Below are 26,258 nucleotides of genomic sequence, written 5' to 3'. Positions count from 1 at the left end.
ACATTATATAATTAAAATTTGCTAGAATAGAACTTAAATGCATATATATATATATATATATATATATATATATACACATACACACACACACACACATATATATGTGTGTGTATATATATGTAGGTGATGGATGTGTTAATTAGATGAGAGTAATTCTTTCACAACATATATCACATATTCAAGATGTACACTGTAAATGTCTTACAGTTTAATTTGTCAATTATAATTCAATAAAGATGAAAAAACAAATGAACAAAATAATTTTCCTAAATCTTAAAAAGAACCCCACAAATATGTAAATAAGTAATCAGACTGTAGCACAATTAAGCCACTTGTATGTTTTTGAATCGTCATAGAAAATTGAAAAGTACATAGAAATTTTAAATTTCTAATAGAATGGCATGAATTGTGTTCTTTTTTTTTTTTTTTAAGATATTATTTGTTTATTTGACAAAGATCACAAGCAGGCAGAGCAGCAGGTAGAGAGAGAGGGGGAAGCAGGCTCCCCACTGAGCAGAGAGCCCAATGCGGGGCTCAATCCCAGGACCCTGAGATCATGACCTGAGCCGAAGGCAGAGGCCTAACCCACTGAGCCGCCCAGGTGCCCCAAGAATGCTGTGTTTTTTTTGTTTTTTGTTTTTTTAGAAAGAATAACAGTGTACATTAGAGGCATTTAGGAAGCTTATTAAAGATGTAGACTTCTGGTACTGGTCAAGATGGCAGAGAAGTAGCAGGCTAAGACTCCAGGTAGCAGAAGATCAGCTAGATAGCTTATCAATTCATTGCGAACACCTACAAATCCAATAGAAGACCAAAGACAAGAAGAGCAACAATTCTAGAAACAGAAAATCGATCACTTTCTGAAAGGTAGGATGGTGGAGAAGTGAATCCAAAGCAATGGGAAGATAGACCGTGGGGGGAGGTGCCAGCTTCTGGCAAGCGGCCAAGCAACAGACCAAAATATTGGAACTTTTAGAAGTCTGCTCCACTGAAGGACATAGCTCTAGAGGCTAAACCGGAGTGAAGCCCACACGGGGTCAGCATGGCCCCAGGTCCCACATGGTCACAGAAGGATCGGGGGTGTCTGAGTGTCGCAGAGCTCGCAGGTATTAGAGCAGGGAAGTCGGCTACAGAGACAGAGCCAAGGAGTGAGCTCTCAGCTCGGGGTTACCTTGACCCAGGCACCAGCTGGGTGAGCTCGGAGCGTGGCCAGAGGCCACGGAGACGGGAGTGATTGAGCGCTTTTCTCTGAGGGCACACTGAGGAGTGGGGCCCCAAGCTCTGGGCTCTTTCGGGCTGGAGACTGGGAGGCCACCTTTTTCATTCCCGTCCTCCGGAACTCTCCAGAAAGCGTTCAGGGAACAAAAGCTCCTGAAAGCGAACCCGAGTGGATTACTTAGCCTGGCCCCTGGTAAGGGCGGTGCAATTCCGCTTGGGGCAAAGACACTTGAGAATCTCTACCACAGGCCCCTCCCCCAGAAGATCAATAAGAAATCCAGCCAGTGGATTTCTGGCTGGAAAGTTCACTTACCAAGGAGAACAGTGGAATTCCAGAGGAGAAAGCAAAGCATGGAATTCATGGCTTTCTCCCCATGATTCTTTGTTCTTGCAGTTAATTTTAAAATTTTTTAATTTAATTTTTTTTCTTCTAATTTTTTTTAACTTTTATCCTATCATCTTTTAACGTTTTTAAACTAGTTTATCCTAATACCTTTCATTAAAAAAAAGTAAGAATAATCTTTTTTGAACCTTCATTATTTTAAAATATTATAATAATCTTTTTTGAACCTTCATTATATTATTATTATATAGTCATATTTTATCCTTCATTGTATCTAACTTTATACCCTAAATCTAGCTCTGGAGTTGTTCTACTCTTCAGCCCAAGCAAAATCTGACCACTTTTTCTTGATTCTCCCAACCAACTTACTTTATCAACTCCTTTTTAGGAAATTAAAAAAAAAATTTTTTTTTTCATCTTTATAGGCATATTCCATCTCTTCATTGTGTTTACTCTTATTTATGTTTTTCATTCTTTAAGATTTTGGGAGGTAGTTTCTTCTAAGAGACCAAAATACTCCCAAAATTAAGTGGGCGACCCTGTTCTAGTCACCAATCTAATACATATATTTTTTATTTTTTAATACATTTTTTTTTAAATTTTTTTTCCTGAACTTCTTTTTATACCCTTTCTACCCCACCCCTGCATGATTTGGGGGCTCTTCTGATTTGGTTAAAGCGCATTTTCCTGGGGTCTTTGCCACCCTTTCAGTATTTTATTTGCTCCTTCATATATTCTTATCTGGACAAAATGACAAGGTGGAAAAGCTCACCACAAAAAAAAGAACAAGAGGCAATACTGAAGGCTAGGGACCTAATCAATACAGACATTGGTAATACGTCAGATCTAGAGTTCAGAATGATGATTCTCAAGGGTCTAGCTGGGCTCAAAAAAGGTATGGACGATATTAGTGAAACCCTCTCTGGAGAGATAAAAGCCCTTCCTGGAGAAATAAAAGAACTAAAATCTAACCAAGTTGAAATAAAAAAAGCTATTAATGAGGTGCATTAAAAAATGGAGGCTCTTACTGCTAGAATAAATGAGGCAGAAAAAAGAATTAGTGATCTAGAAGACCAAATGACAGAGAATAAAGAAGCTGAGCAAAAGAGAGACAGACAAATACTAGACCACGAGGGGAGAATTCGAGAGATAAGTGACACCATAAGACAAAACAACATTAGAATAATTGGGATTCCAGAAGAAGAAGAAATAGGGGAGCAGAAGGTATATTGGAGAGAATTATTGTAGAGAATTTCCCTATCATGTCAAAGGGAACAAGCATCAAAATCCAGGAGGTGCAGAGAACCCCCCTCAAAATCAGTAAGAATAGTAACCTAATAGTAAAATTTACAAGTCTTAGCGACAAAAAGAAAATCCTGAAAAGTCTGTAACATACAATGGTAAAAATATTAGATTGGCAGCGGACTTATCCACAGAGACCTGGCAGGCCGGAAAGAACTGTCATGATATATTCAGAGCACTAAACGAGAATAACATGCAGCCAAGAATACTGTATCCAGCTAGGCTGTCATTGTAAATAGAAAGAGAGATAAAAAGCTTCCAGGACAAACAAAAACTGAAAGAACTTGCAAATACCAAACCAGCTCTATAGGAAATATCGAAAGGGGTCCTCTAAGCAAAAAGAGACCCTTAAAGTAGTAGATCAGAAAGGAGCAGATAATATACAGTAATAGTCACCTTACAGGCAATACAATGGCACTAAACTCATATCTCTCAATAGTTACCCTGAATGTTAATGGGCTAAATGCTCCAATCAAAAGACACGAGTATCAAAATGGATAAAAAAAGCAAAACCCATCAATGTGCTGCCTACAAGAAAATCATTTTAGACCTGAAGACACCTCCACATTTAAAGTGAGGAGGTGGAAAACAATTTACCATGCTAATGGACATCAGAAGAAGGCTGGGGTGGCAATCCTTAGATCAGTTAGATTTTAAGCCAAAGATTATAATAAGAGATGAGGAAGGACACTATATCATACTCAAAGGGGCTGTCCAACAAGAAGATCTAACAATTTTAAAGATCTATGCCCCTAACATGGGAGCAGCCAACTATATAAACCAATTAATAACAAAATCAAAGAAACACATCAACAATAATACAATAATAGGGGACTTTAACACTCCCCTCACTGAAATGGACAGATCATCCAAGCAAAAGATCAACAAGGAAATAAAGACCTTAAATGACACACTGGACCAGATGGACATCACAGATATATTCAGAACATTTCATCCCAAAGCAACAGAATACACATTCTTCTCTAGTGCATTGGAACATTCTCCGGAAGACATCACATCCTGGGTCACAAATCAGGTCTCAACCAGTATCAAAAGATTGGGATCATTCCCTGCATATTTTCAGACCACAGTGCTCTGAAGCTAGAACTCAATCACAAGAGGAAATTTGGAAAGAACCCAAATACATGGAGACTAAACAGCATCCTTGTAAAGAATGAATGGGTCAACCAAGAAATTAAAGGAGAATTGAAAAAATTCATGGAAACAAATGATAATGAGAACACAACGGTTCAAAATCTGTGGGACACAGCAAAGACAGTCAGTCCTGAGAGGAAAATATATAGCAGTACAAGCCTTTCTCAAGAAACAAGAAAGGTCTCAAATACACAACCCTATACCTAAAGGAGCTAGAGAAAGAACAACAAAGAAAGCCTAAACCCAGCAGGAGAAGAGAAATAATAAAGATCAGAGCAGAAATCAGTGCAGTAGAAACCAAAAAAACAAAAGAACAAATCAACGAAACTAGGAGCTGGTTCTTTGGAAGAATTAATAAAATTGATAAATCCCTGGCCAGACTTATCAAAAAGAAAAGAGAAAGAACCCAAATAAATAAAATCATAAATGGAAGAGGAGAGATTACAACCAACACCAAAGAAATACAATTATAAGAACATATTATGAACAACTCTGTGCCAACAAATTTGACAGTCTGGAAGAAATGGATGCATTTCTAGAGACATATAAACTACCACAACTGAACCAGGAAGAAATAGAAAACCTGAAGAGACCTATAACCAGGGAGGAGATCGAAACAGTCATCAAAAATCTCCAAACAAACAAAAGCTCAGGGCCAGACGGCTTCCCAGGGGAATTCTACCAAACATTTAAAGAAGACTTAATACCTATTCTCCTGAAACTTCCAAAAAATAGAAATGGAAGGAAAACTTCCAAACTCATTTTATGAGGCCAGCATCACCTCGATCCCAAAACCAGACAAGGATCCCATCAAATAAGATAATTATAGACCAATATCCTTGATGAACACAGATGCGAATATTCTCACCAAAATACTAGCCAATAGAATCCAATAGTACATTAACAAGATTATTCACCACAACCAAGTGGGATTTATTCCAGGGCTGCAAGGTTGGTTCAACATCTGCAAATCAATCAATGTGATACAATACATTAATAAAAAAAAGAACAAGAACCATATGATACTCTCAATAGATGCTGAAAAGGCATTTGACAAAGTACAGCATCCCTTCCTGATAAAAACTCTTCAAAGTTTAGGGACAGAGGGCACATACCTCAATATTATTAAAGCCATCTATGAAAAACCCACTGAAAATATCATTCTCAATGGAGAAAAACTGAAAGCTTTTCCACTAAGGTCAGGAACACAGCAGGGATGTCCATATCACCACTGCTATTCAACATAGTAATAGAAGTCCTAGCCTCAGGAATCAGACAACAAAAAGAAATTAAAGGCTTCCAAATCAGCAAAGAAGTAGCCAAACTATCACTCTTTGTAGATGATATGATACGATATGTGGAAAATCCAAAAGACTCCACTCCAAAACTGCTAGAACTTGTACAGGAATTCAGTAAAGTGTCAGGATATCAAATCAATGCACAGAAATCAGTTGCATTTCTCTACACCAACAAGACAGAAGAAAGAGAAATTGAGGACTCAATCTCATTTACAGTTGCACCCAAAACCATAAGATACCTAGGAATAAACCTAACCAAAGAGGCAAAGAATCTACACTCAGAAAGCTATAAAGTACTCATGAAAGAAATTGAGGAAGACACAAGGAAATGGAAAAATGTTCCATGCTCCTGGATTGGAAGAATAAATATTGTGGAAATGTCCATGCTACCTAAAGCAATCTACACATTTAATGCAATCCCTATCAAAATCCCATTTATTTTTTTTTTCAAAGAAATGTAACAAATAATCCTACAATTTATATGGAACCAGAAAAGACCTCGAATAGCCAAAGGAATATTGAAAAAGAAAGCCAAAGTTAGTGGCATCACAATTCCGGACTTTAAGCTCTATTACAAAGCTGTCATCATCAAGACAGTATAGTACTGGCACAAAAACAGACATATAGATCAATGGAACAGAATAGAAAGCCCAGAAATAGACCCTCAACTCTATGGTCAACTAATCTTTGACAAAGCAGGAAAGAAAGTCTAATGGAAAAAAGAAAGTCTCTTCAACAAATGGTATTGGGAAAGTTGGACAGCCACATGCAGAAAAATGAAATTGGACCATTTCCTTACACCACACACGAAAATAGACTCCAAATGGATGAAGGACTTCAATGTGAGAAAGGAATCCATCAAAATCCTTGAGGAAAACACAGGCAACAACCTCTTTAACCTCAGCCGCAGCAACTTCTTCCTGGGAACATCGCCAAAGGTAAGGAAAGCAAGGGCAAAAATGAACTATTGGGATTTCATCAAGATCAAAAGCTTTTGCACAGCAAAGGAAACAGTTAACCAAACCAAAAGATAACTGACAGAATGGGAGAAGATATTTGCAAATGACATATCCGATAAAGGGCTAGTATCCAAAATCTATAAAGAGCTTAGCAAACTCAACACCCAAAGAACAAATAACCCAATCAAGAAATGGGCAGAGGACATGAACAGACATTTCTGCAAAGAAGACATCCAGATGGCCAATAGACACATCAAAAAGTGCTCCACATCACTCGGCATCAGAGAAATACAAATCAAAACCACAATGAGATATCACCTCACACCAGTCAGAATGGCTAAAATTAACAAGTCAGGAAATGACAGATGCTGGCGAAGATGTGGAGAATGGGGAACCCTCCTACACTGTTGGTGGGAATGCAAGCTGGTAAACCACTCTGGAAAACAGCACAGAGGTCCCTCAAAAAGTTGAAAATTGAGCTACCCTCTGACCCAGCAATTGCACTACTGGGTATTTACCCTATAGAAACAAACGTAGTGATCCGGAGGGGCATGTGCACCCGAATGTTTATAACAGCAATGTCCACAATAGCCAAACTATGGAAAGAACCTAGATGTCCATCAACATTCATATATATATATATATATATATATATATAGGAATACTATGCAGCCATCAAAAGAAATGAAATCTTGCCATTTGTGATGACGTGGATGGAAGTAGAGGGTATTATGCTTAGCGAAATAAGTCAATCAGAGAAAGACAACTATCATATAATCTCCCTAATATGAGGAAGTGGAGATGCAATGTGGGGGGTTTGGGGGGTAGGAAAAGAATAAATGAAACAAGATGGGATCGGGAGGGAGACAAACCATAAGTGACTCTTAATCTCATAAAACAAACTGAGGGTTGCTGGGGGGAGGTGTGTCGAGAGAGGGTGGTGGGGTTATGGATATTGGGGAGGGTATGTGCTATGGTGAGTGCTGTGAAGTGTGTAAACCTGGTGATTGATAGACCTGTACCCGTGGGGATAAAAATACATTCTATATTTATAAAGAAATAAAAAAATAAAAAAAGCCCTGTCCACAGATATCCTGACTTATTAATTTATAGGGATAAATTTATGCTTTTAACAAACATGTCAGATGATTTTCATGTAGGTGATCTACAGACTATACATTGAGAAAACAAATACCAGAATTTTTCAGAAATAAGGAAAATGCCCCCCCAAAACTAGATCCAGATTAACATCATCAGGAAGACTTATGGATCCTAGTTATTTTTACTCCTCTATTTCTACTTCTCCTCAAAAATCTGTTTCATAAAATGAACATTTCTAAAAGTAAAGAATATACATTTTTGGACAGTTAATAAATGTCGTGGCTTACAGATCATGGCCCCAAAAGGTGGACTATTAATGTTCCTCACATGGCTTCAAACTGTTTTTTTCAAAATTTTATTAATTTGGCTAGGAACTGTAGTAGATGCTTTCCCTTATACTGATATTCCCAAGAATCCTGTGACATTCTCATGGTAGTGCTTAGGAAAGGGTGCTTGCTTTTGGCTTCATGTAACAGAAACCCAATTTAAAGTCGTTTAAATTAAAATGAAAGGTACAAAATGGCAGAAATTAGAAGTAGGTTAGATTTCAGGGTTGGTTGAACCAGTAATTGAAGAATGTCATTCAGGACTGAGGTTTTTGTTTTTTTTTTTATCCATCTCTGCTTTGCCGTTTACAGTGTCAACTGCACCCTATAGCTGGTTTTCCTTTTAGGATAGCTGCTGGGTGGGACAAAGGTTTCATCCTCTCATTCAGATACAGGAGAATGGTTGCTGGTTTTCCATAGCTCTCCCAGAAATATAACAAGAACCTCATATTAAATTAAATTGGGCCCAGATTAAATCACTGTTGTAATCAGATGGGATTACTCTGTTTGGTTCAGACTAGTGTTTTTGTTCATTGAAGGAGTCTTTTTAGAGGTTTTCTTCTTAAAAACTCCACCTCTGAAATTTTAATACCATGGATATTACTGTATGTTTATGCACTGTAGGCTTTATACATAAAAAAGCATAAGTTCATCACTTACCCCTAGAAATTCATGGCCTAGACTAATTCAGGATCACCCCTGGAGCTGTCGATGGGGTCAGCTTTTCCTGTAGCACATGCCTATGTGAGGGAGATGTGGATACAGAGCGAAGATGTGAATTCTGTTAGGATGAAGAAAGTATTAAGGAAAGATTAGATCCTGGGTACGCAAGTAGTAGTGGCCACTATCTAAGCTGAGAGACAGAACAAATGATTTTTTTTTCCAAGTATTGGTAAGTGGTAAAACAGTTCAGACCAGGATTTCTGGCTTTAACTGCAGTGCTCTGTCCACTAGAATTTGGTTGTTCATTTTTAGATCAGCTTGGAGGTGACTTCAAAAGTGGAGAGAATCTTGGGCATTATAGTCAGTTATGAGTTCATTTACTGGTTTTGTACTTACTGGTTGTGTGAACAAGTCACTTGAGCTCTATGAACTTCATGTTCTTCCTCTTTGAAAGAGAGATTATAATTTCTTTATTATGAGGTTGTTAGGAGACTTAAGGTGGACATATAACGCAACAAGAATAATGCCTTAAATTAATATTTAAGGCATTATTCTTTAATGCCTTAAATGTTAGTTCCTTTCCAGTAATATCTTCATTTATCATCCTAAAACATTTTAAGTGAAGGCTTAGGAGTCCATGGTCTAAGAAATATATTACTAGAATTTAGAAAACTATTAATTAAAAGTTCATCTCCTAATCCCTTTCAAAAGTTATGTTTTACAGAATGCTTATTGCAGTTAGCATACTTTAGGAATTGTCACATCTGCAAGCCCTGTTTGGGTATGGTGACAACTCTGCACTGTAAGCTCTGTAAAGATTGAAGGAAAAGCTTATTTTAAATGGTTTGTGTTGTGTGCTAGTTGCAGAAAAGCTGAATGTTCAGTACCAAGAAAGCTTATAAGCTGCTTTCAGGTATATGGTGATGACCCAATTTGCCATTTATGAAAATTAAAAGTACGATATTTATTAATAATGTTCCTCCATTCTTTATTTTCTAGGACAAATCTATTAGCACCAGTTTACCTGTCCTAGACTTAATAGATGCCATTGCACCAAATGCAGTTCGTCAAGAAATGATCAAGAGAGAAAACTTAACTGAGGAAGACAAGTTGAACAATGCTAAGTAAGCTTTTTGTGGTTTATATTAGAACACAGTGGCTCTTTAATTTTGTAAGACCTTACAGGTAATGTTACCATGTTTTTAACATTTTAAGATACAACTTATACAGGGGGGAGGGGAAAAATACAATTTATATGGGGACTATGATTTAAAGACTTTCAAACTTAACTTTCTTGTAAAGCTAATCTAATCAAAATATTTCATTCTTAACATAAATTAAGTGAAAACACAGCAGATAACTGATAAAATATTTTTCTTGTCTTTTCAAGATATGCCATTTCAGTTGCTCGAAAGATCGGTGCCCGGATATATGCCTTACCTGATGACCTTGTAGAAGTGAAACCAAAGATGGTTATGACTGTGTTTGCATGCTTAATGGGAAAAGGACTGAACAGAATAAAATAATCAAATATTTAATATTATTTTCTGCCACATTAAACACACTGAATGTCTCACAGTTTACAGAATTCTGAAATGTAGTGGGTTTTTGATTATTTGTATGCTTAACTAGTTGTATAATTCATTAATGAATGCAGTATCTTGTTCATACTAGTCAGAATCTGTCAACATTTTTGGATATGCAGTTAATTTACCAGTCAATACCGATAATAACATGCTCATTATTAAGCTGATATTTCATAATTAAATTATTTTCATTTTCTGAAAGTCTTATTAAAACAAGACTAATTCATCTTTTTCATGGTTCAAAAAAGATCAATGTAAACATTTTTTTGCATGTCCTGCGGTGCTTTGATTTGTGTGTGTGTATAGTGTTAATTTTGATTATAAATGTATTCAAAGTCATTATCCAGGTTCTTTTATTTTTTCCTCCAACTATGTGAACTTTACTTTTCTGTAAATTTCTATATTGTCTCAAGTTTTTAAGTGATAAGTATTGTTCACTAACATTAAACCATTTCATATATGAGAACTAAAAGTCTTGAATAAACACCAAAATACATTCTCTTATATAAGTAGCAGGAGCTTTTTACTTAAAACTTAATTTTAACTGTACTTATATTTTATGTATGCTAGTTTGTAATACAGCTTTAACTATGACATGCAGCATATATGTTGGTAGGCTGTTATTAGAGAAATGTGTGTGTGTGTATATATATATATATTTTTGCATCTGAATTACCCAGGTTTTCTTAAATGGTATGTATAACTGGTCAGTCAGGCAACCATTAAGTGTTTATTGTGGTCCCACTACATGTGTAACGACTTTTCAGTTTGTAGATATTTGGTACATGAAGATTTATTTTAGAAAATATTCATTTTGGATGTGCCTATAGTTATTTTTCAACTGACTTCTTCCACATAATTATAACAAAGCATTGACTACAGCATCTCAAGACACGTTGACACTATACTGTTAGTTTCATATTACACATGTTAATTCTGATCTATACTGAAGCTCTCATTTAGAATATGCCCACTGAATATCTTTAGCAGAAAATAACACAAAGCTAATACTCAACATAGAATATTTTCATATGTTTTTTCGACAGCCTCCTACAAATTGGCAGTGTTTGGTTAATGCCTGTGTAACTTGAGAGTAGCTAACCTTCAGACCTATTTTTGTGTGAATTTCTATCTGTAGACAGATTCTGCTGCTAAAAAATGAATTCAGAAATCTGTTTCCTCCATCTTCCACTGTGAGTGAGAGTGAGCAATACCGCTATGCAACAAAAATGCTGTCACGTTATCTCCATGTGAATGAGTAGTTTAAACTCTCCTTCTACCATTGATTAAAACAGGTTGGTAAGAGTGAGACTACTCATGTGTTTTGAATTTTTTAAATGAAATCATCAATAGGTGGAACTTTGAAGTATATTCTTCTACAAAAGTGATTTCCTTTCCTTTTATATTTTGATGATTGTTTTCTTATATGAAAATTAAGATGTTTTTGCTCTACAGTGATTAAGTAATGTTTCCCCTTTTGATTTTTTTTCACCATTATACTTACTAAGTTATCCAATTTACATGAAATTTGGCACTTGAGGGTGTTCTTTTTCTCACAAAAATATATTTAATAAAAACTCTATGTATGTACAAATGTGTCAGTGTTCATTTCATTTAAAGGATATACAGACTTGAAAATTAATCTGTCATAAGTTTATTTCCAGAAAAAATAATTTTGTTACAATTTGTTTGTTCCAAACAAAAAAATTAGATTTGGGGGGGGGAGTGAAGGTGGTTCTATGGTTCTTTAACATGAAGAATTTTACTAAGGACCAACTGCATTATTACTACGATTTAGTTTGTGCTGAAATAATTTGAGGGAATCTGCTGATTAACATAAATTTGTTGTGATTCAGGTATGATACTAGAAATATGGGGATTCAGTTGAGAAAAATATAGACAGAGTTCTCTGACTTCATGAATGTTATATCCTAATAGAGAGAGATAATGAACAAATAGGAATTTTAGACAGTGATAAAATGCAGCAGGGGAAATAACATGGTAATGTAATAGAACTGACTTGGGAATTGGGGTGAAGATTTTAGTTTGGGTGGTCAGGAATGGTCTAAGGATGAGATATTTAGACTGAAATATGAATGATGAGGAGATAGGTGATAAACATTCAGCAGAGGGAACAAAGTCTCTGAAGCAGGAATGATCTCACATACATTCCAGTAAAAGAAACAGGCAAATGTGGCCCAAGAGTAGTGAGAGAGAGACATAGAGTTTGGAGATGTAGATAGGATCTCTTCTACACTTTTTTTTTTTTTTTAAAGTAGGCTCTATACCCATTGTGGGATGAGAGTTACATGCTCTGTCGACTGAGCCAGCCAGACATTCCTATTCTTTCTTGGGGAGATCTGTTCTATTTTTAAGACTAGATCAGAATCTGGATTTTTCTCTTCTCTGATTGAGGTTGATGGCTCTTTTGCACAGGTTAGTGAGTTGTTTTGAGTAATGTGCTGCTTCTGAATCTTGCACTGCCATTGTTCCTCATGATTCTACTATCTTACTGTCACAGATGCACAATAAACCCATTATAGAGGGGATGCTAAAATACCCCAATTTATGCTGGATAAAACATGCACCAGACAAGGCAGGAGAGAATATGCTGCATCTGAGACATTTCAAAAAAACTAAAGAACAGGATGCAGTTGCAATACTGGCTTATTCTGAAATAGGGAAGGAGGTCCGCTAATAATTTTGCCTCCCAGAATTATTTACTAAATGAAGTAGGTTGGAATTCCCCTGAATATAAGGAATTAATCCAGCCCCTGTGGGACTCCTTAGGGATGAGAAATCATGAACTCAGAAGCTTGAAAAGACTCCAGATTAAAGTGGTTTTTATATTTGGAGCTATCTGAATTTTTACCCTTCAGTACTCTGGAACTTTTGGATGGGTCAGCATTAGAGTTGTCCTACTGAATAAAAAATTTCTTGGACTGTAAAGAGTGTAAGTAAGCACACATACATACCCATAAATGCACCTCTATTTTCACTGGCTACAAATTAACAATGAACAATTTTGACATTCCACCAAATATTCCAAGTTTACAAATATGCAAACTTGGAAACAGTATAGAATGGGGAAGACTTATGATATATTACAGATTTAAAAAAAAGCTGAAATGATTCAATAGATAATTGACTATTGTGAAGTAAATATATGACAATGTTTGGAAAGGTGGGCAATCTTGCCATCTACCTAAGGCCTCCTATCTAAAGAGGGCTTTGAATGGTGAGAAAGATTTAGTTGGGAAATTTGGGAGTTTTATGATGGTAAGAACAGAGATGGAATATATCAACCTGAATAGTAAGTATTTCCCTCATCTGTAAGATATTCTGACATAAATTTATGTATTGCCTTTAAAAACCTAAGTACTGGGGGCACAATTTTGATTTTTGTATAGTTCTGAAAAGCAGTAAGAATTACTCAAGATAGGAGTTGCAGTTTTACCCTTAGCTTTGAAAGGTGCAAGAATCTGCTTTAAAAAAAAAAAAAAAAGCAAGAAAGTAGTACTTACTGTGCTTCAGTTAGCTTTTGCCTAACACACATCTCTTAAAATCAAATTTATAAAAGTGAAGAAACCACTGGAATGGAGGTAGTTTAATTCTATAAACGTGCTTATCCAATGGTTACATGTCGGTACACTGGAATTACATGAAAATGTATGACATCGAGAAAATTATGCCAATCTGATATCACAAACAAGCTGTTGAAAAAATAGTCTAGAAATGAGTATAGCAAACCCAAACACACGCGCGCAAGCACGAGTCTAGCGGCGTAACCAGGGTCCTCTCCCTTCAGCTTTAGGCAGAGGACATAAACAGGAAATAATTAGATAATTCCACATTAAGTCGCCAAAGGTTCAATAACCATACCGCTGCATATTTACATGCATCAGAAAACTGCAGGGAAATTACTTCAACAACTCAGATTTACAGAGGACGCACTGGGCTGCTCACTTAGCCCTCAGCAGTAACTCCAAGCCTTTCGAGGCTGCAGCGGGTTGGCAAGGACTGGGGGCGTGGCGCGCGTATACCCCGCCCCCACAACGGCCCCGCCCACCAGCGAGCCCGCCCCTTTGTCGTCGCTTTAGCAGAGCGGAAGATGACGTGAGGAGAGTTGCGAACATATCCCGGCGCAGCTGGGCCGGCGGTTCCCACAGCCCGGGAGTCCGACGTGCGCAGAATCGCTCTCGGAGCTCCTTTCTCACAGATCTCTCATCCTCCTCCCGGGCCGGGCCGCCCCCAGTGCGGCCCCCGCGGCTCCTGGCACGGCCCCGCGCTCGGCTGCCGCCCTGGCGCGCGCCACTCTGTCGTCCCCGGAGGGGCGCGGACCGGCTCGACCCGGGCGCCGGCGGCTGGGGAGGGGGCGCTGGCCCCGGGGCCGCGCATGCGCCGCCACCAGTCTGGGGCTGTCAGTGGAGGGCGAGTGCTGGCTCCGAGGGGAGGCGACGCCCTTCGGGGCCAACGGGCCGCGCGCTGAGGCGGCCGTGGGAACGACTCATCCCTTTTCCAGCCCTGGGGCGGGGCTGGGGTCGGGGTCGGGGCTGGTGGGGGCCCCGCCCCCGTCTCCCGGCCTACCCCCTTCATGGGCCGAGATGATGGCGGCCCTGTACCCGAGCACGGATCTCTCGGGCGCCTCCTCCTCCTCCCTACCTTCTTCCCCATCCTCCTCTTCGTCGCCGAACGAGGTGATGGCGCTGAAGGATGTGCGGGAGGTGAAGGAGGAGAACACCCTGAATGAGAAGCTTTTCTTGCTGGCGTGCGACAAGGGTGAGAGCTAGGCCCCTTTCTCCACTTCTGGGCGCCCCTGCCCTCCACACCCTTCCTTCACCCTTTCCTCAGCCTCACCTTGGAGCACTCTTTCCTCGCGCGCGGAGCGTCTGTACCCGCCTCGCTCGCTGTCTCTCCCGGGCTTCCCGGCACCGCCTCTGCCCTGTGAGTGTGGAGCTGGCGGGCGGGAGCAGCCGGGGGGCAGCCCACCGAACACCGCACCTGGGGCGGCGGTTCTGGCCCTGGCCTCCCTTCGTGGGGTCCGGTGCTTTGGTAGCGACTTGCCGACCGGACCCCGCCTCTGCTTGAAACCCCCTGAAAGACCCGGTCTCCCTCTAGGAGCTTCTGTTCTCTCTTTCTGGAATTCCAGAGGGTTTGTCTAGTTCGGGACCTTGTAGTTAGAAAATTTCATGACCTTGCTTAAGGTTCCTCGTGTTTATGGGCTCTCTCCTGTTTTTTTCTTTCTTTCTTTCTTTTTTCTTTTTTTTAAACCCGTACTCGTATTATTAGCTTCAGCCATCCATTGCCTTGGTGTTCAATGACTGTTGAATGGGATTAGGTGTGTCAGTATCCTGGGTGGAGATAAAGATAGGTCTGGAGAAATTATGTCTTAGTGCCAAACTTTTTTTTTTTTAATTACGGAACTTTGTTCGTGTTTTCATTGGAGAAGGCTTATTGCCCCTGAACCTTTGGGGAAATATGGTCATGCAAAAAAATTACAGGACAAAACTGTGGGATGTATTTAGTGTGTTTTTCTTTAAAAAAAAAGACACACACACCAAAAAACTAGAAATCAATTACTTTTATGGCCATAATAAAATCTTTTCACTTAAGCATGCTTTATATTGGTGTGTATAATAAAAGGAGTGGGAAATTGATTGCCCTAAGAGGGCGTTTATTTCCCACATGTAAGAAAATGTAATTTTTCTTTTTCTAAATTTATTAAGTTGCCTTGCAATGGCCATGCTCACTTAGGAATACTGTTTAGAATTCTGCAAACTTCCAAACATAAACCCAAAGGGAGGCTTACACTGTGAAGAGATTAACTACAGAGGATTTTTTTGTTTGTATGTGTGTGTTTTTAATAAATCACAGCCTTTCTAATCTCTCTTACTGTTTTTGAAATAGGATTTTATTTACACAGCTTTTTGAAAGCACATTAACATATCAACAGAGTCCACCTATGTCTCTTGTCAGACCCTTTTATGTTCTGTAATAGTATTAAATTATATTATGAAAGCCTTTGTTAAAGTCCACCATGGACACAACTTTGAATAGTCTTGGAAATGTTTTTTTTTTTTTTTTTTTTTTTTTTATTTATTTGACAGAGAGAAATCACAAGTAGGCAGAGAGGCAGGCAGAGAGAGAGAGGAGGAAGCAGGCTCCCCGCTGAGCAGAGAGCCTGATGCGGGACTCGATCCCAGGACCCTGAGATCACGACCTGAGCCGAAGGCAGCGGCTTAACCCACTGAGCCACCCAGGCGCCCCTAGTCTTGGAAATGTTAAGAAACATAGAGTATATGTTTATAACCTCACAAAAGTCACTGTCCGTGGGTTATCTGAGTTCTTTTCCCTCAAAAGTTCTCTGAGAGGGGAATGGACAAGATTGAGTTATACTAGAATGAGTGAGTGGCTGCTGCATCTACCCCAGCTTACTGAGCTGTGGTTATTTTAAAACAAACAGAAAGTATGTCAAGAAAGGGAATTTAATATTGCTGTCAACTGAGGACAGAGGAATATCATAATGGAATGTGGTTGGAGAAATTACTTGTATGGTATGTATATTTAGGGCTATTGCATGATAGACCTCAAATGAAATTTTTCATCTATGGTAGTTTTGTAGCCTATCCAGTAGTGTCAGTTGAAATAGCTTCCTATTCGCAGTTTCCTGTTTTATAACATTTAGATCCTTGGAGAGATTTAGCTTTGGGGAGTGGGGTGGAAGGTAAATAGGCATTTTTTCCCCGTCTATAAATTAAACATTTTTTCAAATGAGTGAGATTAAATAGGCATTTCCTCTTTCAGGTATGTTGAAATGAATTCTTGGCTTAGATTTGGGAAAGTGGCTTAAATTACATTATTTATGGTATACATTTACATTGAAAAAGTAAATTTGAGTTATAGCAATATTTTTGTTTGCTTACATGTTTATGTTCACTAATATTGTTAAGCCTTTTTTAGTATTTCACTTTTAGTCTAAAAGCGAGAAGCTTCTTGAAGTAACTCTAGCTTCCACTATTACATTGGAGCTTTCATCATACCGAATGGCAAACATTTGCTAAAACAGCCATTAGGCCATTAGGGTAGAGTGTATATGCTTTTCATAGATGATTTCATTTTATCCCGACAACCCCATGAGGCAGATCTGTCATACCTATTTTACAAATGAGGAAAATGAGGCTTAGCAAATATTACAACCACTTTGCCCAATGTTACATTAGCTAGAAAGTGGTAGAACTCAGATCTACTTGAGCTTGCACTGTCATTAGACGTTATGTTGTATTGATCTAGTTGTAATTGAATGAGTGAAAATAATTTGTGTAAGAAAAGACACATCCAAATTTGGATTTACTAGTTAGAGATTAAGCTTGATCTCTATGAATGTTTTTAAATGATGATTCTGTGGATTATATTTATCCAATAAAAGTACAAAGCTTTAATAGCACTGGAACAAATCTACAGTAGAATATTTATGTTTCTTATCCTTTTCATTTAGCATTCCTACTCTACGTTTACAAAATGTTTATAATATATTCCACTTAGGAAGAATTCCTAAAGCAAAAATTATGGAGATGAAATGGTTATGTGTATGTTAGTGGATGGGTGTGTACAAATTAAGGAGTAAAGAAAAAAAGAAAAAAAGATTTTTTGTATAGCTGGCTTTTATGAAAAGTGAGCTCAGTATATCTAGGCAAGTGCTGATCTCCAGGTAGTGGCTACTTAGTAGTGGCTATTATTTATCTTGAAAGTAGGTCAGAGTCATGTATCATTGGTTCTTTGTATAAAATTTAGAAGAAAAGTGAAAGCATCTGACAATGAGTTAAGTATGTTGCCCGCCCCCACCCCCAGTAAAATTCTCAGAAAACACATTCATATTCTTTATAGAAACAGAACACTGCAACTCGGAGGTAAAAGATAATTGAAACAAGCACTAGCTATTTTATGAAATATTAAATAGGATTCTTATCACCACCCCTTTCCTCTTTCATTGAGAGTTAATGTGATAATGAGCCACTTCTATTTGTGGGAGCCTGGTTGGTTTAGGGAACACGTAACTAGGTATCGTTCATGTTAATTAACCTCTTTTAATGTAACTTGAGTAGCCGGCAGCTTTTAGTAAACATTCCTGAGCTAAACCTATATTAACCCTTTAATTTGCTAATTACCGGTTCTTGTGCAGAAAAAGGAAATGATGAAAGGACTTAAGTCTGGATTAGGGTCCTTGGTCTGGATTTAGGACCTTCCAACTCCCCTTTAAGGGCGTTTTCCAGAAATTCTGTTTGCAATTAATGAGTTAGGATGCCCTAGAAATTTCAGCTTGGGGGCACAGGAAAGATGGAAAGAGCTGTCCTTGGGCTCAATCTAATATCTGAGGTCTTGCATTACCTTTGTAGTATGATTTGCTGCATTGTGTGGGAGGGTGCGTTGATGTTTGAATTCCCACACGAACATTTCATACCTTTGGACTAAGCATGCTTTTTATTTTTATTTTTATTTTTTGTTTTTAAGATTTTATTTATTTGACAGAGGTCACAAGTAGCCAGAAGGCTGGCAGAGGAGGGGAGGGGGCGGGAAGCAGGCTCCCTACTGAGCAGAGAGCCGGATGTAGGGCTCAATCCCAGGACCCTGGGATCATGACCTGAGCTGAAGGCAGAGGCTTTAATCTACTGAGCCACTCAGATGCCCGTAAGCATGCTTTTAAAATGGGGAGCATTTCTGGGAGAAGTAATACTAAGCTGCCATTTTTTTAAGCTGCCATTTTAATAACACCTTACTTAATATATTTAGTGGGACTTTTCTGGCTCTTTGATGTTGTAAAATTTGTAAAAATTGTAAAATTTTATACAACTTACAACATCACTGAATTGGATCATATACCTTACACGATAGAGTCACATACCAGACTCTAATTACAAAATAAACACTGCTCCTAATTGTTTTTCTAATAGATTTGTAAGAGTATACTGTTAATAATTTTTAATTTGTCAACTATCTTACTGTAAAATAAGCATCATCTTCTATGCTGTAAATATTTTTCCCTACAGCAGAGTGAATCTTTGCTCCTTTGCCACATGATATTCATTATCATTAATAATCTTCATTAACAGTCATAAATGGGTAAGAACATAGAGTAATAATTGTCTCTCTTGAAAAATATTCAAACATACCCTGTTTTAAGTATCTTTAATTTTTAAGGTTTCACTTATAACAATATGATTATAAAACATTGGGATTTTGAGAAATACTGGGTTTTGCATATTTGGGTAAAACTACATCTTTAAATCACCTTCACTGTAAAAGTCTTGTATTTTTTTCTTTTTAAAATTTGATTCAGACTAATTTGAAGTTTTCTATAGAGTTAACATTTAAATCAGTATTGTCACTATTTGTATTTACAGATCCAGCAACTGAATTTGATCATGTTTTTTAATTTTTTTATTTTTCTTTTTAATAATAAAATCCTTTTTTTAAATGTCTTCAGTAATAGTTTAAATAGAATGTTGCAGTTGACACACTCTAAAGGTTTGTTATAGAAACTTGGTTTGAAAAGCTTTACAGATTTTTTGACAGATAAATTCTCCTATACTTCACAACTAACTAAAAATTTGAATACTGTAAAATTAAACTGATCAACTTTAATGCTCCCATTTTAGGGATACTAAAATTTACCATCATATCATATGCCAGAAAATAAAGTGAGATGCCAATAAAGAAGAGATGGTATAGCCTATTCTTAAATGATACTGTAACATTTCTCCACTGTATTTCTTAAGGGTTTATCACAGTTGGCCAGGGTGAATAGGTTGCTAAATATCCATGAGATTACCCTGGTGTTTTATATACCATTTCATTTTTAAAAATCATTGGTTAGGACTCATTACATTGATTTGTGACTCCTGATGGGTTGCAACGTGCATTTTGGAAAACATTGGTCTACAAAGATAATAGTAAATAGGAGAGTTGCACACAGTTAATAGAGAATGGTAGCAAAGCTCACGGGCCATAGGACTTAGAAAGCCACAATGAAAATTTTGGCACTTATTTTAGGTGTAATGGAAAATCTTAACAATCCTCATGATTTGGGGGAATTGAATGATTTTAATTTAAAAAAGATCACACTGGCTGCTGGGTGGACAGTAGATTAAAAGGGTGGAACTAGAGCAGGGGCTAGAGCAAGGTGGGTAAAATGTGGCCCACAGGCCAAGTCCTTACCACTTGTTTTCCTAAGGACTGTAAGCTAAAAATAGTTTACATTTTACATTTCAAATGGTTAGTAATAAATCAAGAGAAGAATAATATTTTATAACATTAAAGTTATATGTAATTTAAACTGTAGTGTTCACAAAGTTTTATTGGAATATATTGGAATTCATTTCTGTATATGTAATCTTTGCCACTTTTGTGCTGTGAAGGTAGACTTGAATATTTGCAACTGAGATTGTATGACCTGTAACGCCTGAAATAGTTCCTGTATGGCCTTTTATAGAAAAAAAAAGATGTTGAGCTTTGTTTTAGAGTATTGGCAGCTATTTCAGTAAAGAGTCTATTGCAGAGTCCAGGAAAGAGAGGATAGTGGCTTTGACTGTGGGTAGCCATATACATGGATACAAGTAGATGAGTAGTGGAACTATTTTGGAGAGGGGGCTGGGAAGGCTTGCTATTAAATTGGTGTACTAGTGGAATTGATTAAAAACATTTATTTTTCCATCACTGAAAAAGAACCATTTAGCCAAAAGGTACAGATTATGTTGCATTTCCTTGTATATATTACATTTTAAAAGACAAAAGATTTAATGTAACCCTTAAGTGCAAGTTCAATGTAAAATGAAAAGCATTCATATATTTGACATAAAAAGGCATTTAAATTGTAACCCTTGCTCTATAATTAGCTTCTTGCTATGTATTTTAAATTTACTAACCTCTTTCTACGTATACACTCATCCTACATATTAAGACTGTTCCTAAATACTAAGACTGTTCTGGGCTTAATAATAAATAATATAACATTGTTTTAAATGGCTTGCAAATGTAAACTTAGGTGGAATACTTGGAAACCCCTCTAGTTTCTTATAGGTTCTGTGACTATAGCATGTAATTTTTCATTTTCATGCGTGTGTCAACTGTAGCAGGGTGGAACTTTTTATTATTTTTAGGGATGAAAATTACTTACTTGGTATGATTTTTTAAAGTTTTTTTCTTGGATAGCCCCCTGACTGTAATAGAAATAGTCTTTGAAACCTCAAACTAAAGTATATGACATTTGCAATACAATTACTTTTTAAATAGCAATCTGAAGTTTTAAAACATGTAGCAGTTTCTTTCCTATGCTGTACCTGAAATTTATAAAATTTTGCAAGAATTGTATTTATACAATTCTTTATACTTTTCTGTTTCTGACAATTGGCTGACTAGATAATCTGAAAACCCTTCTGCTTCAAATCACCTAGAAATGCCAGCTAAAAGATAACAAACATCCATTTAAATGAACAGCTGAGCTTTCAAGAAATTAAGGAAACACTCATGATGCAAAAATGAGGAAAAGACCAAGCAATAGAGGAGTATGTGAGCTAACATTGGCTGCTGCATGGATGGGGCAAGAGTTAGGTATTGGTCCAGGCATTACAGGGATTTGAATTTCAATGCCCATATGGAAATAGGTTACAAGGCCTTGAGTTTGTACAAAGTGGGAAATTAGCGCAACATCCATGCATAAAATCAGCATCCTTTAAGCACTGTACCTGTAGGAAAGGGGTAGATGAAGAAAAGAACCCACCCACCAGCGCTGGGAGACTAGAGAGAAGCTTAAGAATTTGTAGCTGTAATCCTGTCTCTTGTCGGCTTGGAGTTATTATTTTTTTATTTGAGAGAGAGTGAGAGAAAGAGCAAAGGGAGAGGAAAAGCAGACTCCCTGCCCATCAGGCAGCCTGACAAGGGACTTGGTCCTGGGACTCCAGGTTCATTACCTGAGCTGAAGACAAAGCTGCTCAACCAACTGAGCCACCCATGAGCCCCATGGCTTGCAGTTTAATACTACCTCCTTGGTGTGTAAAAACCTAAACTGAGAAACATAAAAAGGCTGATGGGATACTAAAACCTCTGAGTTATCCAGAAGAAGCAAACAAAACATTCTTGATGTTACAAGCTTTCAAACTAGGCTGCCAGGATTCTCACAGTTAAGCTGCATGAAGATGAGTTTGCAACGCCCAATTTAAAAATTCCAAGGACAGTCACTCATTCTTGAGAATGGGTCAGTAGACACAACAAATAGGATTAAATCCCTAAGGCCTTCAGATAACTATCATATAGAAATAATAAAATAAGTATGTTTAAAATGACTAAAGTCTTAAGGAAATGAAAACATAAAGGATTTGGAAAGGAATCCAATAAAAAGTAAAAAAAAATAGTCAAAAAATGAATGGGTTAATACAAAATAATTGAATAAGGACTAAGTGGGAGAGTTGAAATTATCAAGAATATAGGAGAGAGAGGGCGCCTGGGTGGCTCAGTGGGTTAAGCCGCTGCCTTCGGCTCAGGTCATGATCTCAGGGTCCTGGGATGGAGTCCCGCATCGGGCTCTCTGCTGAGAGCCTGCTTCCCCTCTCTCTCTGCCTGCCTCTCCATCTACTTGTGATTTCTCTCTGTCAAATAAATAAATAAATAAATAAATCTTTAAAAAAAAAAAAAAAAAAAAAAGAATATAGGAGAGAGAGAAAGAGGAACAGTAAGAAATCTTTAGGGACATAGAAGTTGGAATGAGATGATCCAACGTAATGTTTAATAGACGTTCCAAAAGAAAAAAAGCAATATGGGGATGAAGCAGTATTTGAAGAGATAATGGCTGAAAATATTGCAGAATTTATGAAGGGCAAAAGTCCTTAGATTCAGAAAACCTACTGAGACCTTAAGTAAATAAAAAATTAGTCCTCACCTAGACACATCATGAAACCAAAGAAAATGTAGAGTTTTTATGGGTAGCATTCTCTTTACCACCAAGATACTGAAATAAATTCACCTGAAATAAGGTTTCAAACATTATTTTCCAGAAATAGTGCTTAATTTTCACTGGTCTTTCTGTATGTTCACTATTCATTCAGCTTGTGACTAAAAGCTTCACTTTGTCAAGTAAGTTTTTGTCATGGAACAAGTGTCTGAAAATTACTAGTGCTGTGAGGAAAATACTTCTTTTGTGACTAGTTTTCTTCTTTAGGGAACTAAGGAAATATGTCATCAAAAAAACTACTATTCAACTTCTTCCAAAAGTCATTGACTACAAATAGTAGCAAGTTAGAAGTTTTAACAAAAATCTGTTACTTTGCCTATTCACACATTTCGTTCAGTTTTAGGATTTTTTTCCCTTCTGTATCATGAAATTATTCATTTCTTTTTCCTTGTGGTTTCTACTCTGATCTTTTCCTGTTTATTAGTCATAGACTTTGAAGGAACAACTATATTTGCAAGTCATTTAAAATGGTTTAATCATCTTATGTTTCAAAAGTTAAATCAAATAAAACAAACAAAACTCATCTTGCTTTAATCAGCACTTCTCTTTGGATTCTTCGTGCCAAATTACTGCACTAGCCGGTCAACAGGTGAATATAATGGGCCCTAGGTGAAAATAATGACCTCTGTACTTGTTCTCATTTTCCCCTATGGGTCACTTGTTTTGATGTAGGCAAACTGTATTTAGGCAGAAGGTAATCTGCATGTTCCTGACAGGTGAAACTTCATTTTGAAATATTCTCATTTTAGTCTTTACCAGCATTAATCCTAGTCCTCCTACCTTCAAGTTTTATGAGCTGAATATTTCCTGGTGATGTAAACAGGTCATTAATGAGATAAGATGTTGTGTGTGTGTGTGTGTGTGTGTGTGTGTGTGTGTTGTGAGAGTGGGAAGGAGAGGAAAGGAATTTCTGGCATCCTTCTCTTTTACTATGTGTGACCACTAGCATGTATACACACTGCTTTTCCAACTAGATTTTCCCCTGTAAAACCACTTCTTAATATCCTCTTGTTGTTACATCTATTTTTAACCCTTATTATGTACCAGTAAATGTGTTTGTGTATTTGAGATGTAAAACTTAAATCCTTTATGCTTGTTATTTTTCTAGTTTACAGTCTGTACTTTTGGACGTTGTTTTATTGCTTTAAATATCTTCTAAAAGTTTCTGTCCTTATAATCAATCAGTTACGAATTTTAAACTAACAACTTCTATTTTAAGCTGCACATTTAAAATTTGTTCTACTTTTTGTGTTTGTAGCTGATGTACATACTAATTTGTCAGGACAAGGTTTTCAGCAAGGAAATGATCACATTTTCTTTGCACATTTCCGTATAAAAAATGAGTTTAGGTTTCTAAGTTTTAAATCAATAGGCTAAGTTTTTATAGTTATTCTTATCTAATATGCCTTGGATATTAAATTATGTTTGTATATTGTTATTTAGGTGACTATTATATGGTTAAAAAGATTTTGGAGGAAAACAGTTCAGGTGACTTGAACATAAATTGCGTAGATGTGCTTGGGAGAAATGCTGTTACCATAACTATTGAAAACGAAAACTTGGATATACTGCAGCTTCTTTTGGACTACGGTTGTCAGGTACAAGGCTAGATAATTCTACCAGTAGCTTCTAAATACTGTTAGATATGCCATGTTTTCTTCTTTCTTTCTAGTTTCCTTTCATCCCCCTCCTTTCTTCCTTCTTTCCTTCCTTTGCTTTTTTTTTTTAATTCTTATCTTTCTTTTACCCTTTGTCTTGAGCCACTAAAAATTTTTAAAACAAACAAAAAGACTTTTTTAAAAAAGTGCATTTGACTTATCATTTCCCTCCAAATTTTTATGTTCCCCCCTTTATATGTTTTATAACATCTCACAGAGGTAAATTATCATGATTTATTAAAGGTGATTTTGTTTTTATTACTTATGTTACCACTATTTATGTTACATATCTAAAAATAGTACAAGTGTTCTGACAGTGTCAGGGGAACAGGTTGTTCTGTGGTTCATGTAATTTACAAACATAAGAACAAAATGCTCCTGACTCACAATGTGCAATTTTCAACTTTACTTTTATTTTCTCCTGTTAAATTTTATTAAGTTTTCCTTTTTGGTCTGAAGTTAGTGTTTATAACTAAAGAAGAACAAATCTTTTTTTAAAAACTGGAATATATAAACCTTTCTGTTTCTCTTTATATAAGTTCAGGTAGAAAAGCAGGCATTCATATAAGTCTTTTTAAAAAAATACATATATATATATATATTTTTAAAAATATTTTATTTATTTATTTGTCAGAGAGAGAGAGAACACAAGACAGGGAAAGACAAGCAGAGAGGGAAGCAGGCTCCCCGGCAAGCAAGGAGCCCATTGCGGGATTTAATCTCAGGACCCTGGGATCTTGACCTGAGAGGAAGGCAGACGCTTAACCCACTGAGCCATCCAGGCATCCCTTCATAAATCTTTTTTTTTTTCCTTCATATAAGTCTTGAAAGACAAGATTCTGAAGGAAATTTAGTAATATTTAATTATTTAATATTATTTTCTTTTTCTTTGCTTATGATGGGAGCACATGAATTCTGGCACTTTTTTTTTTTCTTTCAAATAGCATGATTGCTCTGTTGTAGCTTCAAATTAGTGAGGGTTTTTTTTTTTTTTTTTTGAGTGACATCAGGAAGCACTCATGGAAGGTTTTAAAATATAAGTAGGTTCTATGTGCATTTTTATTGTGCGTACATATATATGCAGTACAATATACAGTATAGTATGTTTACATATTTAGAGTAGAAAAAGAAATTGCTTCCCAGAAATATTAGTTACCCAGAACACCACTGAGAATCAGAAAGTAAAAACCTCTCTGCACAGTAGCTGCCATGAAGTTTTCCATTTATGAACTTCAGTCATAGGAGTACTAGAGCCCTCCTTCAACTTTTAGCAGATGGGCAACAAAAGGGGCATGAGGGCTAGAGTGAAACAAAATGGGGCATAGTACCTCTAACTCTCTTTAATAAAGAGGTCAACAGCCTTACATATCTGATAATCTCTGAGGGAGTTGTATGTTAGAATGGTAATTAATATTTACAACAATGGCCAGAATAAGTAAGGAAAAGTTAAATTATATTCAGTACCTATTGTTTTAGAAGTTAGAAGAATATGTATGGTATTTCTGAGAAAACGTCCATCAAAATAGTTTATATTTCAAAGTTAAACACTTAAAGGCATAAGCTTCAGTTACCTAGAAAACAAGGTTATAAAGAAAGACCCTGATGATTCTGGATAAATGAAGTATTATGGTATAATCATCATTTTTGTC

The 26,258-nt window shown here is 36.9% G+C and overlaps 2 protein-coding genes and 1 long non-coding RNA gene across 14 annotated transcripts in view; 2 read left to right on the top strand and 1 right to left on the bottom strand.

Annotated features, from left to right (window-relative positions):
• Positions 1-11,545, top strand: part of PLS1 (plastin 1) — a 117,062-nt gene extending 105,517 nt beyond the window's left edge. For all 7 annotated transcript variants that reach the window (XM_059163869.1, XM_059163871.1, XM_059163867.1 and 4 more), the window contains 2 exons: positions 9,365-9,489; positions 9,756-11,545. In XM_059163869.1, coding sequence (XP_059019852.1) covers positions 9,365-9,489; positions 9,756-9,891 — 261 coding nt within the window. In that variant the 3' untranslated portion in view covers positions 9,892-11,545. The remainder of the gene's footprint in view (positions 1-9,364; positions 9,490-9,755) is intronic.
• The window catches only part of LOC131825051 (uncharacterized), a 30,059-nt gene extending 14,935 nt beyond the window's left edge, over positions 1-15,124 (bottom strand). Inside the window, exons 1-2 of the long non-coding RNA XR_009351107.1 lie at positions 14,809-15,124; positions 8,363-8,483 (exon numbers count right to left, since the gene is read on the bottom strand). This is a non-coding gene — a long non-coding RNA (uncharacterized LOC131825051). The remainder of the gene's footprint in view (positions 1-8,362; positions 8,484-14,808) is intronic.
• Positions 14,074-26,258, top strand: part of TRPC1 (transient receptor potential cation channel subfamily C member 1) — a 73,200-nt gene continuing 61,015 nt past the window's right edge. For 2 of the 6 annotated variants that reach the window (XM_059163860.1, XM_059163858.1), the window contains exons 1-2: positions 14,074-14,730; positions 24,395-24,549. In XM_059163860.1, coding sequence (XP_059019843.1) covers positions 14,556-14,730; positions 24,395-24,549 — 330 coding nt within the window. In that variant the 5' untranslated portion in view covers positions 14,074-14,555. The remainder of the gene's footprint in view (positions 14,731-24,394; positions 24,550-26,258) is intronic. The other 4 variants (XM_059163861.1, XM_059163859.1, XM_059163864.1 and 1 more) reach the window with 2 other exon arrangements.

Source organism: Mustela lutreola, chromosome 2 (genome assembly GCF_030435805.1).
Source record: "Mustela lutreola isolate mMusLut2 chromosome 2, mMusLut2.pri, whole genome shotgun sequence".
Lineage (NCBI taxonomy): Eukaryota > Metazoa > Chordata > Mammalia > Carnivora > Mustelidae > Mustela > Mustela lutreola.
Note: the sequence above shows the minus strand (reverse complement) of the source record. Positions and strands in the feature narration are given on the sequence as shown.